Source organism: Manacus candei, unplaced genomic scaffold (genome assembly GCF_025592945.1).
Source record: "Manacus candei isolate 608988 ecotype Guabito, Panama unplaced genomic scaffold, ASM2559294v1 h1tg000402l, whole genome shotgun sequence".
NCBI lineage: Eukaryota > Metazoa > Chordata > Aves > Passeriformes > Pipridae > Manacus > Manacus candei.
Genome location: NW_026138450.1, coordinates 1 through 15471, shown reverse-complemented (window position 1 = coordinate 15471; position 15471 = coordinate 1). Strand labels below are relative to the sequence as shown.

General features: G+C 64.0%; 1 protein-coding gene across 1 annotated transcript in view; it reads left to right on the top strand.

Annotated features, from left to right (window-relative positions):
• Positions 1 to 14807, top strand: part of HSPG2 (heparan sulfate proteoglycan 2) — a gene marked incomplete at its 3' end in the record, with an annotated part of 41509 nt that extends 26702 nt beyond the window's left edge. The window contains 31 exon segments of the mRNA XM_051775987.1: positions 312 to 450; positions 533 to 684; positions 780 to 918; positions 1007 to 1158; positions 1244 to 1382; positions 1466 to 1617; positions 1702 to 1840; positions 1922 to 2073; positions 2157 to 2295; positions 2385 to 2528; positions 2603 to 2737; positions 3273 to 3454; positions 3533 to 3725; positions 3805 to 3984; positions 6030 to 6290; positions 6454 to 6649; positions 6725 to 6822; positions 7285 to 7551; positions 7642 to 7754; positions 7834 to 7981; positions 8066 to 8182; positions 8415 to 8499; positions 8585 to 8729; positions 8812 to 8911; positions 8997 to 9106; positions 9180 to 9288; positions 9368 to 9466; positions 10512 to 10733; positions 11548 to 11780; positions 12703 to 12805; positions 14614 to 14807. Of these exon segments, the coding sequence (XP_051631947.1) occupies positions 312 to 450; positions 533 to 684; positions 780 to 918; positions 1007 to 1158; positions 1244 to 1382; positions 1466 to 1617; positions 1702 to 1840; positions 1922 to 2073; positions 2157 to 2295; positions 2385 to 2528; positions 2603 to 2737; positions 3273 to 3454; positions 3533 to 3725; positions 3805 to 3984; positions 6030 to 6290; positions 6454 to 6649; positions 6725 to 6822; positions 7285 to 7551; positions 7642 to 7754; positions 7834 to 7981; positions 8066 to 8182; positions 8415 to 8499; positions 8585 to 8729; positions 8812 to 8911; positions 8997 to 9106; positions 9180 to 9288; positions 9368 to 9466; positions 10512 to 10733; positions 11548 to 11780; positions 12703 to 12805; positions 14614 to 14807 (4737 nt within the window).
• Positions 14808 to 15471: the final 664 nt, after the last annotated feature.

The following is a 15471-nucleotide window of genomic DNA, read 5'->3' as shown; positions in this document are numbered from 1 at the left end:
GCTCTGTGCAAACTCAGGTGGCCCCACACAAGCCCAGGTGACCCCAGGTCAGTTGGCCCTGGGCAAGCCCAGGTGGCCCCATGACTATGGAAGCCCAAGTGACCCCATGGAAGCCCAAGTGATCCCACACAAGCCCAGATGACCCTGTGGAAGTCCAGGTGGCCCATGGAAGCCCAGATGACCCCATATAAGCCCAGGTGGCCCAGGGAAGCCCAAGTGTCCCCGTGCAGACTCGAGTGGCCTTGTGCAATCCTAGATGGCCCCGTGCCAGCCCCAATGGCCCCAGTGACCCCCGTGTCCCCTCCCCACAGGTGTCTGGCTCCCGGCTGCGGCTGCTGCAGGTGACGGCGGCCGACTCGGGCGAGTATGTGTGCCGGGTGACCAGCGGGGCCACCACCAAGGAGATCTCCATCATGGTGACCATCCAGCCCAGCGGGGCCGGCGCCTACCGTGAGTGGGGACAACAGGAGGTGACAGGGGCCAGGGGACAGTGCCACAGGGCCAGGGGTGACCGTCCCATCTCTGTCCCCAGCTGCTGGTGTCACCCCCCCTGTGCGCATCGAGTCCTCGTCCTCCTCCGTGGCCGAGGGACAGACCCTGGACCTCAACTGCATCGTGGCTGGGCAGGGACAGGCCACTGTCACCTGGTACAAACGTGGGGGGTCCCTCCCAGCCAAGCACCAGGTAGGGGACTGAGGAGCGTTTTGGAGTGGGAAAGGGATTTTTGGGGGTGATGAGGGGTTTGTGTCCCCATTCTCTCCTGTGTCACCCCCCTACAGGTGTCGGGCACCCGCCTGCGCATCCCGCAGGTGACAGCGGCCGACTCGGGGGAGTACGTGTGCCGGGTGACATCGGGCACTGCCACACATGAGACATCCCTCATCGTCACCATCCAGACTGGCGCCGGCTCCTCTTACGGTACCAGGGGTGGGCGGTGACATGGGGACACAGTGGGGACACTGTGGGGACACTGTGGTGCCCCCACTGACCCCACTGCCACCCCCAGGCGTCGGTGTCACGCCGCCGGTGAGGATCGAGACTTCGTCTGCTGCCGTCACTGAGGGACAGACTCTGGACCTCAACTGCATGGTGGCAGGACAGGGTCACCCCCATGTCACCTGGTACCGGCGCGGGGGGGCTCTGCCCCCCAACAGCCAGGTGGGACACGGGGGAGGTGGCATCACCCCACAGGGCACAGCCCCACGACAGGCACTGATGTGTCCCCAACGTGTCACCTCCCCAGGTGTCGGGGACCCGCCTACGCCTCTCCCAGGTGGCGGTGGCCGATTCGGGGGAGTACGTGTGCCGGGTGACCCTGGGCAGCGTCACACAGGAGGCGTCTGTCATTGTCACCGTGCCCAGCAGCGCCGGCACCTACTACCGTGAGTGCGAGTGAGAGGGCAGCGCTGGGCAACAGTCAGGTCTCACCTCGGTGATAAATGTCCCCTTTCCCTGTCCCCTCCAGCCTCTGGTGTCTCCCAACCCCTCCACATCGAGTCCTTGTCCTCGGCCATCGCCGAGGGACAGACCCTGGACCTCAACTGCGTGGTGGCCGGGTCCGGCCCCACCACCGTGACGTGGTACAAGCGCGGGGGGTCTCTGCCCGCCGGCCACCAGGTAGGGCACAGAGGGAGGTCACCTTGAGTTTATCCCATCCCCTGCTCTGCAGTGCTGACTTGTCTCCAAATTGTCCCCTCCGAGGTGTCGGGCAGCCGCCTGCGCATCCCCCAGGTGACGGCGGCCGACTCGGGCGAGTACGTGTGCCGGGTGACATCGGGGGGCGTCACCCAGGAGACATCCCTCATCGTCACCATCGATGACGGGGCCAACCCATCCCACTGTGAGTGCCACCCTCTGGGGGACGGATCCCCACCCGTGTGGGGGACCACTGGGGACAGTCACTCCAACCCTTCCCCTTCAGCCTCTGCCATCACGCCGCCCATCCGCATCGAGTCCTCGGCGTCCTCTGTCACTGAGGGGCAGACCCTGGACCTGGACTGCGTGGTGGCCGGGGAGGGACAGGCCACCATCACCTGGTACAAGCGTGGGGGGTCCCTCCCGGCCAAGCACCAGGTAGGAGGGGACACCTGCGGGGTGGGGGACGGTGGCTGTGGGTGGCTGGTTGATGCCACCACCTGGTGTTGTGATGTCCCCAGATGTCGGGGTCCCGCCTGCGGCTGTCGCAGCTCTCGGTGGCCGACTCGGGGGAGTACGTGTGCCGGGCAGACACGGGCAGCGTCTCCCGCGAGGCCACTGTCACCGTCACCGTCACCTCCCGGGACAGCTCCAGCTACCGTGAGTGCGGCAGTGGGGTGGGGGAGGATGGTAGGGGGTGTGGGTGACATGGGTGGCCTCATGGCTTCCCTGTCCCTTTGTCCCTGCAGGCCTGCAGAGCCCCATCATCTCCATCGACCCGCACAGCATGGCCGTGGCACCGGGGGAAGATGCCACCTTCAAGTGCCGCGTCCACGACGGCGCCCGGCCCGTCAACGTCACCTGGCGGATGGGACCTGGCCAGCACTTCCAAGGTATAGTGGTGCCCGGGGTGGCCCTGGCACGGTACCCAGCATGGCCCCGGTGCTGATGGCCTCTCCTTGCCCAGACAACGTGAAAATCAGCGCTAATGGCTCGGTCATCTCCATCACTGGTGCCCACGTGGGCAACCAGGGTGCCTACCACTGCGTGGCCTCCAACCGCTTCGGCGTCGCCAGCAGCGTCGTCAACCTCGTGGTGCAAGGTATGAGGTGGCCGTGGTGGCCCTGTCCCTGTCCCTGTGTGCTCCAGATGCCCCCTGGGTGGTGGCATCCCCATTGACATCCTCACATTGGTGTCTCTCATGGGCTCCAGGTCTTTCTGCACTGGTGGTGTCCCCATCCTCATGTCCTCCAGGTGCCCCCAGGGTGGTGGCATCCCTGTCCCTGTCCCCATGCTGGTGTCCTCACATGCTCCAGATACCCCATGTCCCCTCCATGCTTCACCTGGAGTAGTGGTGCCCGTGTCCCCATGCTGGTGTCCTCCCGGTGCTCCAGGGGTTGTGATGTCCCCATCCCCATGGCGATGTCCTCAATGTGCTCCAGATGCCCCTGGGATGATATGTCCCCATCCCTGGGTCCTCCATGTGCTCCAGATGCCCCTGGGATGGTGGGGTCCCCAGCCCCACCCCCATGCTCACGTCCTCCTCGTGTTCCCGACATCCCCAAGGTGATGGTGCCCCCATGGCCATCCCTCACGGTGGTGTCCCCATCCCCACACCCGTCCTCCTCCTTCTCCAGGTGCCCCCACCGTGTCGGTCATGCCACCAGGCCCCGTGACTGTGAAGGAGGGCAAATCCCTGAGCCTGGAGTGCCTCGGGCGGGGCGAACCGCGGCCGCTGGTGCGCTGGAGCCGGCTGGGCTCCCGGCAGAAGGTGGAGCACCAGACCCTGCTGCACATGGACAGCCAGGCCATCCTGCAGGTGAGGGGGCACCCCGGGGTGCTTCAGGGCACCAGAGGACGCCCAGTGCTCACCCCACACCCTGTCCTCTCCACCCAGCTCTCGCCGGCCAAGCCAGAGCACGCCGGGACCTACGTGTGCACGGCACACAGCGCGCTGGGCTCGGCGCAGGCGCGGGTGGACGTGGGCGTGGAGTCGGCGCAGCGGCACCCCGGCACCCCTGAGGTCACCGCGCCGGCCACCGTCACCGTGGTGGCCGGGGACACGGCCACGCTGCACTGCACTGCCACAGGTACAGGCGGGAGGGGGTGGTGGTGCAGGACGGGCACCCCGGGCGGTGCCGGACCTGACGGGCGCCGGTGTGGCCGCAGGGGACCCGATGCCGCGGATCGAGTGGTCGAAGCTGCGGGCACCCCTGCCCTGGCAGCACCGTGTGGTCAACGGGACCCTGGTGATCCCTCGTGCCGCGCAGCAGGACTCAGGCCAGTACATCTGCAATGCCACCAGCCCCGTGGGCTCCACAGAGGTCTTCGTCACCCTGGACGTGGAGAGTAAGGAGAGGGTGCCGGGGGGGTTGGGTGTCCCTGGGCCCCTCCTGCCGCCTTCACCTCTGGCATCACCCATCCTCGGCTCCTCTCTGTCCTTCCTCTGCACATGCCCATCCCCATCGCTGCTCCCGCCCTCACATCCAGCCCTTCCCTGTGGGACCATCCTCATCCCATCCCAGCGCTCGTCCTCTTCCTCTCCATCTCCTCTCAAGCTCTGTCACCCAGTCCTTCCCATGGATGTGGCCACCAGCTTGTCCCATCTCTGTGCACGTCTGTCTCCACTTCTTCTCTCTCCTCCATCCATCCATCCATCCATCCATCCATCCATCCATCCCCTATTCCTGGATCCATCCACAGCTCACCCCTCCCAGCTCACACTCACCTCTCCATCTCTGCTCGTATCTCTCCTTCCATTTCTTCCTCATGGATCCATCCATCACATTCATCCCAAAACACACCTATCTCTCCATCTCCTTACTCCTCCATGTATCTCTTCCTTGTGGATTCACCCATCTCTGGCCCATCCCAGCACATGCCCATCTCTCCATTTCTTCTCACACCTTTCCATCCATCCCTTCCTTGTGCATCATCCATCTCATCCATCCCAGCACACGCCCAACTCACCATCTCCTCTCAGACTCTGCCAATCATCCATCCATCCATCCATCCATCCATCCACTCACATTCCCTCCCCTTCCTTGTGGATTCATCCATCACTCAGCTGTCCCAGCTCTCCATCTCCTAACTCCTCCACCCGACTCCTCCATCCCAGCACACACCCATCTCTACATCTCCTCACTTCTCCATCCACCTTTTCCTTGTGGATTCATCCATTGCTTATCCATCCCAGCTGATATCCATCTCACCATCTGCTCCCACACCCTTCCATCCATCCCTTCCCTGTACGTCCATCCATGTCATCCACCCCAGCACACAGCCATCTCTCAGTCTCCCCTCAGACTTATCCATCCAACCCTTCCTGGTACATTCATCCCTCACATCTTACTCTCCATTTCCCAACTCCTGCATCCATCTTTTCCTTGTGCATCATCCATCTGCTCCATTCCAGCACACGCCCAACTCACCATCTCCTCTCGGACTCTGCCAATCATCCATCCATCCATCCATCCATCCATCCATCCATCCATCCATCCACCCACATCCCCACCTCTTCCATGTGGATTCATCCATCACTCAGCCATCCCATCTCCTGTCACACCCTTCCATCCATTTTTTCCTTATGCATCCATCTGTTTCATCCATCTCAGCACACACCCATCTCTCCATCTCTGCTCACACCCCTCCATCCATCCCTTCCTCTTGGATCCATCTGTCTCTCATCCATGCCAGCATGTGCCCATCTCTCCATCTCCTCTCAAACTCTGCCACCCACCCATCCCTTCCTGGTGGGTTCATCCATCATTCAACCATCCCAGCTCACATCCACCTCTCCATCTCCTGACACACCCCTCCATCCATCCCTTCCTTGGGGATCTGTCCATCCCTGGTCCACCCCAGCACACATCCATCACTCTTTGTCCCCAACTCATCTGTCCATCCATCCCTCCATCCATTTCTTCCATATGGATTCATCCACTTTGTCCATCCCAGCACATGCCCATCTCACCATCTCTTCTCAAATTCCACCATCCATTCACCCACCCATCCATCCATCCATCCATCCCTCCTTCCATCCATCCATCCATCCATCCCTCCATCCATCCCTCCATCCATCCATCCATCCATCCATCCCTCCATCCATCCATCCATCCATCCCTCCATCCATCCATCCATCCATCCCTCCATCCATCCATCCCTCCATCCATCCTTCCCTCCTGGTAGATCCATCCATCCCTCAGTGTCCCAGCCATCCATATCTCATCTCCTCTCCCACTCCTCCATCCATCCCTTCCTCACAGATCCATCCAACCCTCATCCATCCCAACGCCCACCCGCCTCCATCCCCCCCACACCCCTCTCCAACACCCTCCTTGCCCCACTGCCCCGTTCCCAGCCCCATTCCCGCTGAGGCTCCGTGCATCCCGCAGCCGCTCCGTACGCCACGGTGCTGCCGGAGGACGCCGCGGTGCGCGCGGGGGACGCGCTGCAGGTGCAGTGCCTGGCTCACGGCACCCCCCCGCTGCACTACACCTGGGCCAAGGTGAACGGGAGCCTGTCGGGGCGCGTGTCCCACCGCGCCGGCCTCCTGCGCATCGGCCCCGCCGCCCCCGCCGACGCCGGCACCTACCGCTGCCTGGTCACCAACCGCGTGGGCACCGCCGAGGCCTTCGCCCGCGTGGCCGTCCACGGTGAGCCCTCTGGGACCGGGGTGCCACTGGGCTCTGCGTCACTCCTGGGTGCTCCTGGTGCTGCCTGGGTGATGCTGGTGCTCCTGGGTACTGCCAGGCTCTGCGTCCCGCCCGGGTGATCCCAGTGCCACCTGGTACCATCGATGTCCCCCGCCCCTCCCAGGTGGCACTGCTGAAGGTGTGGACATCGGTGGTGGTCCCTTGGCCGTGCGGGTGACCCCGGGGAGCCTCGTCAAGGGAGTGGGCGGCACCGCCGAGTTCGCCTGCGCCGTGTCCGGGGACCCCCGGGCGCGTGTGGAGTGGCTGAAGGAGGGCGGGGAGCTGCCCCCCACCCACAGCGTGAGGGACGGGGTGCTGCGGTAAGGATCGGGGGGTGGGGAGGGGGGACCCCCCTGGCCCCCTCTGGGGTCCCTCACCCCGCTGTGTCCCCACAGGATCCCGGAGCTGGCCTGGGGGGCACAGGGGGTGTACGTGTGCCGGGCCAGTGCCCCGGGCGGGCAGGCGGAGGACAGGGCCACCCTCACCGTCCAGGGTAGGAGCAGCACCGGGGCACAGGAGACCCCTGACCTATCCCCCACGGGCACTCTGGTACCCCCATCTCCCCACACGCAGGGGCACCCCAGTACCTTCCATTTCCCTAAATCCATGGTCACCTGGGCACCCCCCCAAGTCTCCCAACACCCATGGACACCCTGATATCCCAAATCTCTCCCCATGCCCACAGGCACCCCAATACCCTCAATCTGTCCCCACACCCATCACAACCCTGGTACTCCCTGTCTCCTCATGCCCGTGGGTGCCCCAACACCCCCAACATCTCCCCAGCCCATGAGCACCCCAACACCTCCAACATCTCCCCATTCCCAATCCCACTGGTCCCCCCATCCCCTTGAGCACCCCATTTCTCCCCATCTCCCACTCCTCTCGTGGCACCCTGGGCTGTGATGCCTCCCTGTGCCAGGGGGTCACCCCAAAACCCCGCTGTGCCCCCAAGCTCTCCCCAGGGCCCTGATCAACATCCGGACGGCCGTGCAGACGGTGCTGGTGGGGACCACAGTGGAGCTGGAGTGCCTGGGCTTGGGTGAACCGCGTCCCCACGTCACCTGGAGCAAAGTGGGGGGCCGCATCCGGCCCGGGGTGCTGGTCCGCGCTGGCACCCTCACCATTGAGCGGGTGGAGCGGGCGGACGCGGGGCAGTACCGCTGCACCGCCACCAACGCCGTGGGCACCGTCCAGTCCCACGTCATCCTGCACGTGCAAGGTGGGCACGCAGGGCTGGGGGACACACGCGGAGCTGGGGGGACACACACGGTGCCAGCGCAGCCCTGGTGACACCCCCGTGTGTCCCCAGCCGCCCCCCAGATCGCGGGGCAGCCAGAGGTGAAGGAGGTGTCCGTGGGATCGGTGGCCGTTCTGCCGTGCCTGGCGTCTGGCTTCCCGGTGCCAGAGATCACCTGGAGCAAGGTGAGAGGGAGGGATGGGGTGGGGGGGAAGGTCGGGGGGCACCCTATGTGGGTGCTGACCCCCACACGCTGTGCCACAGCTGGAGGGGGAGCTGCCGGCGGGTGCCAGGGTGGAGGGGAACGTGCTGACGCTGCCGGCCGTGCGCCCCGAGGACGGAGGGGTCTACACCTGCACCGCCGGCAACCACCGCGGCCAGGAGACGGCCTACTACGTGCTCAAGGTCCAGGGTGAGGAGGGGCAGAGGGGCAGAGGGCTGGGCAGGAGTGGGGGTGATATCCCCGAGCCCCTCCTGACCCGCCCTGTCCCCACAGAGCACCTGGTTCCCTATTTCGGGCAGTCGCCCCAGTCCTTCCTCCCCCTGCCCACCATCAAGGACGCCTACAAGAGGTTTGAGATCCTCATCAGCTTCCGGCCTGATGCTGCTGATGGTGAGCCCGTGTCCCCCACGTGTCCCTGTGTCCCCCTCCATGCCCTCTCCGCTGTTTCCTCCTCCCTTCATCCTCCCCTTGCCCTCCTTTATCTCCCATTCTTGTTTCATCTGAGCCCCTCCACTTTATGGGGGGAGTTCTCCTCCATCCTGGGGGGATTTTGGGATCCCCTAGGACATGACCCCCACCCCAGGGTGGGGACCCTCCTGCCTGACCTCCTCCCACCCCTCAGGACTTCTCCTCTACAACGGGCAGCGGAAAAACAGCGGCGCCGACTTCATCTCCTTCGGGCTGGTGGGCGGCCGCCCTGAGTTTAGGTGAGAGCCACGAGTGGGTGCTCTGGGACGGGGGGGAGATGGATGCCAGCACCCACCCACACCCCTTGTGCCCCAAAACAATCAGGTTCGATGCCGGTTCGGGCATGGCCACCATCCGTCACCCCGTGGCGCTGCGGCTGGGGCAGTACCACACCGTGCGGCTGCTCCGCAACCTCACCTGGGGCTCGCTGGCACTGGACGGGCACCCCCCCGTCAATGGCACCTCCCAGGTAGTGATTCGGGGGGTGGTGGTGGGTATTGGGTGGGGGTCAGGGTGCTGGAGGTGGTGCCCACCCGTCTGTGCCCCTGCAGGGGAAGTTCCAAGGGCTGGATCTGAACGAGGAGCTGTTCCTGGGCGGGTACCCCGACATCAGCGCCGTGGCCAAGACGGGGCTCAGCCGCGGCTTCATGGGTGAGTGGTGGGTTTTGGGGGGCACCAGGGTGAGGGGGGGGCTGGGCATCACGTGGCAGTTGTGCCCATCCCCGTCCCTGCACAGGCTGCGTGCGCCAGCTCCGCATCCAAGGGGAGGACGTGGCCTTTGGGGACATGGACCTGCAGGCGCACGGTGTCACCAACTGTCCCACCTGCCAGGACCGGCCGTGCCAGGTGAGGTTGGAGGGGGTGGGAGGTGCCCACCCATCGCCACCCACGGCTGACACCCACGTCACCCCCTTCCCAGAACGGCGGCGTGTGCCAGGACGACGAGAGTGGCACCTACATGTGCCGCTGTCCCCACGGCTTCACCGGCAGCAACTGCGAGTACTCGCAGGCTCTGCACTGTCACCCAGGTAGGTGACACCACCCTGCCGTGGGGATGTCACCTCGGTGTCCCTCTCGGCTGGGTGCTCATGGCTTGTCACCCCACAGAGGCCTGTGGGCCCGATGCCACCTGCATCAACCGGCCGGACGGGCAGGGCTACACCTGCCGCTGCCACCTGGGCAAGAGCGGGGACAGGTGCACTGAGGGTGAGTGACATGGGGACACGGGGCTGGCACCGCCCTGGGGACATGGCACGGGGTGGGGACCGTCCTGAGGAGGTGGGACATGGCTGGGACCACCCCAGGGAGATGGGCACAGACCTGGGACCACTGTGGGAACTTGGGAACATGAGTGGGTACCACCCTGGGGACACGGGGATGGGGTGGGTACCACCCTGGGGAAATTGGGGCATGGCTGGGGACCACCCTGGGGACACGGGGATGGGGTGGGTACCACCCTGGGGAAATGGGGACATAACTGGGGACCACCCTGGGGACACGGGGATGGAGTGGAAAGCACTCTGGAGATGTGGGCATGTGATGGGAACCACCACAGGGAGATGGGCACAGGGCTGGGGACCCCCGGCTGTGGACATGGGGTTGGGACCACCCTGAGGACACAGATAGAGGGCTGGGACTGTTCCAGGGAGATGGGCATGGAGTTGGGACCACCCTGGGGAGATGGATACAAGGCTGCCACCACCCTGGGGACACTGGCACAGGGATCAGGACCAGCCTGGGGATATGGGCACCGTGGGGATGGAGGTGTTGGGGTCCCACTGTGGGTATGGAGGTTGTGGAGGGATAATGGGGTCCCACCATGGGGTTGGAGGTTGGGGATGGGTGATGGGGTCCCACCATGGGGTTGGAGGTGGGGGTCCCACCATAGGACGAAGGCTGGGGATGGATAATGGGATCCCACCATGGGATGGAGGTTGGGGATGGGTGATGGTGTCCCGCCCTGGGGAGGGAGGATGGAGTTCTGCCATGGATATGGATGTTGGGGATGGATGTTGGGGTTCTGCCATGGATATGGATGTTGGGGATGGATGTTGGGGTTCTGCCATGGATATGGATGTTGGGGATGGGTGATGGGGTCCCACCTGGGGATGCAGGCTGCGTCCCACCTGGGGATGGAGGTGGGGTCCCAGCGTGGGGATGGAGGTGGGGTCCCACCATGGGGATGGAGGTGGGGTCCCAGCCTGGGGATGGAGGTGGGGTCCCAGCGTGGGGCACTGACTGGGGTGCACAGGGGAGGCGGTGAGCGTGCCGTCCTTCGAGGAGGACGGAGCCTTCGTGTCGTACCCACCCCTCACCAACGTGCACCACGAGCTGCGCGTGGAGGCCGAGTTCCTGCCGCTGGCACCCGACGGGCTCCTGCTCTTCAGCGCCGGCAAAGCCGCCCCCGTCGAGGACTTCGTGGCCTTGGCCATGGTCGGGGGCCACCTCGAGTTCCGCTACGAGCTGGGCTCAGGTGGGTGGCACGGGGTCGAGGGCACTGCGGGGGAGGGCTCTGGGGATCCCAGGGGTAGGGAGTGACGTGGCCTTACCAGGGTCCATCGGTGTCATGAGGGTCCCTGAGCTGTAGTGGGGTTCCCTGGCACCGCTGGGGTCCCTCGGTATCATTGAGGTCCCCAAGTGCTGTCAGGGTCCCTGATCATCAGTGAGGTCCCCTGTTGTCACCAGGGGGTGACCCTAACCCCAGCCCTTGGCATCACTGAGGTCCCCAAGTATCACTGGGGTCTTCTGGTGCCACTGGGGTCCCCAGGGGTCCCTGGGCATTCCTGAGGTCCCCTTGGAATCCCTGAAGTACCCGGTGTCACTGGGGTCCCCTGGCATCACATCCCTAGGAGTTAGGGTCCCCAAGCATCACTGTCACACCACTGGGGTCCTCGGGCACTGCTTTGGTCCCCAAATATCACTGTGGTCCCTTGGCCACACTGTAGTCCCCAAATGTCACTGGGGTCTTCTGGCACCACTGGGTCACTGGGTTCACACGCCACTAAGTGTCACCTTGATCTCACTGGGGTCCCCTGATGCTGCCAGGGTCCCTGGACATCTGTGGGGTCCCCTGGTATCGCTGGGGTCCCTTGTCACCACTGGGGTCCTCAGGCACCACCGAAGTTCCCCAGCATCACTGGGGACACCTCTCAGGTTCCTGAGCATCTCCAGTGCCCCCGGTGTCCCCTTGTGTCCCCTTGTGTCCCCTGGTGTCCCCTGGTGTCCCCCGGTGTCCCCTGGTGTCCCCTGGTGTCCCCATTGCCCCCCGTGACCTGCCCCATCCCCAGGCCCGGCGGTGCTGCGGAGCACGGGCCCGGTGGCACTGGGACAGTGGCACTGGGTGACGGCCGAGCGGCTGAACAAGGACGGGACCCTCGTGGTGGACGACGCGGCCCCCGTGAAACGCTCCTCGCCCGGCAAGAGCCAGGGGCTGAACCTGCGCAGCCCCCTGTACCTGGGGGGCACCGAGCCCCCGCTCCAGCCTCCCACCAACGCCTCCTTCCGTGGCTGCATCGGAGAGGTGAGACCCCCTGGTGTCCCCTCAGGGGGGGAAAACACCCGTGGTGTCCCCTTGGTGGGGACCTGACCCCCCCCTTGTTGTCCCTTCAGCAGGGAGGTGACCCCTCTTGGTGGCCCCTCACTGGGAGGTGACCCCCATTGGTGGACCTTCAGAAGGGGGACCCCCCCCTTAGTGTCCCCTCAGTGGGGGGAGATCCCTCTTGGTGTCACCTTGGTGGGGAGCTGACCCTCCTTGGTGTCCCTTCATTGGGGGGTGAACCCCCTTGGTGTCCTTTCACTGAGGGAAGACCTCCTTGTTGGTGTCCCCTCACTGGGTAGGTGACCCAGACTGGTCTCTGGGGTGACCCCCCTTTGGTATCCCCTCGCTGGGGAGGTGACCCTTTGGTGGAACGGTGACCCCCCCTTGGTGTCCCCTCAGCAGGGAGGTGACCTCCTGTGTTGGTGTCCCCCTGGCAGGGAGGTGACCCCCTCATTCATGTTCCCTTTGGCGGGAATGTGACCTTCCCCTTGGTGTCCCCTCGTTGAGGAAGTGACCCCGTTGGTTGGGACGTGACCCCATTGGTGTCCCCTCATTGGGAAGGTGGCTCCGTTGGTGTCCCCTCGGTTGGGAGGTGACCCTGCTGGTGTCCCCACGGGGTGTCCCCCACTGGGGGAAGGTGAGGAGGTGCCATTGGTGAGGAGGTGACCCCCTTGGTGTCCCCTTATTGGTGTCTCGTTGTTGGGGAGGCGACCCCTTGGTGGAGAGATGACACTTATTGATGTCCCCTTGGTGTCCCCCCCGGGAGGTGACCCCTCACTGGGGAGGTGACCCTCTTGTTTGGGAGGTGCCCCCATCGGCAGGGACGTGACCGCGTGTGGTGTCCCCACTGCGAGGTGGCCGTGGGGTGTCCTCTCCTTGAGGTGTCCGTGTGGTGTCCCCCCAGGTGTCCGTCAACGGGAAGCGGCTGGAGCTGCGGGAGCGGTTCCTGCGCAGCCGGGGGGTCCGGCCCTGCAGGCACCGGGCGCCGTGTCGGCCGGGGACACGCGGTGAGACCCCGGGGGGACGGGACTGGGGGGGTGTTTGTACGCATGTGTGTGTGCTCTGTGTGTGCGCTGCACGTGCATTTGTACGTGTGTGTGTTGCACGTGTGTGTGTGCGTGTGCTGCACGTGTGTATGTCTGCATGTGCTTTTGCACACGTGTGTGTGCACGTGCTGCACATGTGCTGTGCGTGCCCGTGTGCTCCCTGTGTAAGCACACGCACTGTGCGCACACGTGTGCTGCACACGGGGTGCGCTCTGTGTGCGTGTGTGTGCATGGTGTGTGTGCTGTGTGTGTGCACTCTGTGTGTGCTGTGCACACGTGTGCACTTGTGTGTGTGTGCTGTGTGTGTGTGTGTGCACTGTGTGTGTGTGTGTGTGTGTGCACTGTGTGTGTGCACTGTGTGTGTGTGCACTGTGTGTGTGTGTGTGTGTGTGCACTGTGTGTGTGCACTGTGTGTGTGTGCACTGTGTGTGTGTGTGTGTGTGTGCACTGTGTGTGTGTGTGTGTGTGCACTGTGTGTGTGTGTGTGTGTGTGCACTGTGTGTGTGCACTGTGTGTGTGTGCACTGTGTGTGTGTGTGTGTGTGTGCACTGTGTGTGTGCACTGTGTGTGTGTGCACTGTGTGTGTGTGTGTGTGTGTGCACTGTGTGTGTGTGTGTGTGTGCACTGTGTGTGTGTGTGTGTGCACTGTGTGTGTGTGTGTGTGTGTGCACTGTGTGTGTGTGTGTGCACTGTGTGTGTGTGTGCACTGTGTGTGTGTGTGTGTGTGCACTGTGTGTGTGTGCACTGTGTGTGTGTGTGTGTGTGCACTGTGTGTGTGTGTGTGTGTGTGCACTGTGTGTGTGTGTGTGCACTGTGTGTGTGTGTGTGTGTGTGCACTGTGTGTGTGTGTGTGTGTGCGTGCACTGTGTGTGTGTGTGTGCACTGTGTGTGTGTGTGCATTCTGTGTGTGCACTGTGTGTGTGTGTGTGTGTGTGTGCACTGTGGATGTGTGTGTGCAGCGTGTGTGTGCAGTGTGTGTGTGCACTCTGTGTGTGTGTGTGTACTCTGTGTGTGTGTGTGCAGCATGCACTGTGTATGTGTGTGCACCGTGTGTGTGCTGTGCACTTGTGTGTGTGTGTTCTCTGTGTGTGTGCGTGCACTGTGTGCTCTGTGTGTGTGCACTGTGTGTGTGTGTGCACTGTGTGTGTGTGTGTGTTCTCTGTGTGTGTATGTGTGCACTGTGTGTGTGTGTGTGTGCACTGTGTGTGTGTGCACTGTGTGTGTGTGCACTGTGTGTGTGTGCACACTGTGTGTGTGTGCACTGTGTGTGTGCACTGTGTGTGTGTGTGCACTGTGTGTGTGTGTGTGTGCACTGTGTGTGTGTGCACTGTGTGTGTGTGCACTGTGTGTGTGTGTGTGCACACTGTGTGTGTGTGCACTGTGTGTGTGCACTGTGTGTGTGTGTGCACTGTGTGTGTGTGTGTGTGCACTGTGTGTGTGTGTGTGTGCGTGCACTGTGTGTGTGTGTGTGCACTGTGTGTGTGTGTGCATTCTGTGTGTGCACTGTGTGTGTGCACTGTGTGTGTGTGTGCACTGTGTGTGTGTGTGTGTGCACTGTGTGTGTGCACTGTGTGTGCAGTGTGCATGTGTGTGCCCTGTGTGTGCACTGTGTGTGTGTGCACTGTGTGTGTGTGTGCACTCTGTGTGTGTGCTGTGCACACGCTGTGTGCACGTGTGTGCTGTGTCCCCATGGCTGTGCCGCTGTGTCACACTGTCCCCATGGCTGTGCCGCTGTGTCACGCTGTCCCCACTGTCCCCGCTGTCCCCAGGCCCGCGCTGTGAGCAGGAGGAGGAGGAGGAGGAGGCCGAGGGCTGCGGGCCCTCCCGGCCCTGCCTGCACGGCGGCTCCTGCGCCCACGGCTCCTGCCACTGCCCCCCCGGGCACAGCGGGGCCCGCTGCCAGCACCGTGAGGGGACATGGGGACAGGGGGGGACTGGGGGCACTGGGGACACTGCCAGCACCGTCAGGGGACATGGGGACAGGGGGGGACTGGGGGGCACTGGGGACACTGCCAGCACCGTGAGGGGACATCGGGGATGGGGGGGGACTGGGGGGGCACTGGGGACACTGCCAGCACTGTGAGGGGACATGGGGACGGGGACTGGGGGCACTGGGGACACTGCCAGCACTGAGAGGGGACATGGGGATGGGGACTGGGGGCACTGGGGACACTGCCAGCACTGAGAGGGGACATGGGGACGGGGACTGGGGGGCACTGGGGACACTGCCAGCACTGAGAGGGGACATCGGGGATGGGGGGGACTGGGGAGCACTGGGGACACTGCCAGCACTGTGAGGGGACATCAGGGACAGGGGGACATGGGGGGCACTGGGGACACTGCCAGCACCGTGAGAGGACACCAGGGACAGGGGGACATGAGAGGGGACATTGGGGGCACTGGGGAGCACCCAGGGACACTGCCAGCACCATGAGGGGACACTGGGGACAGGGGAGGACAGGGGGTACATGGGAACACCTGGGGACATTGCACCCATGGGAACACACTGGGAGCACCGTGAGGGACACCGGGCACAGGGGGATGGGGGGGGAAATCTGGGGACACTGCCAGCACCAAGAGGGGACAGCAGGGATGGGGGGGGACTTGGGAATACCTGGGGATGTAGG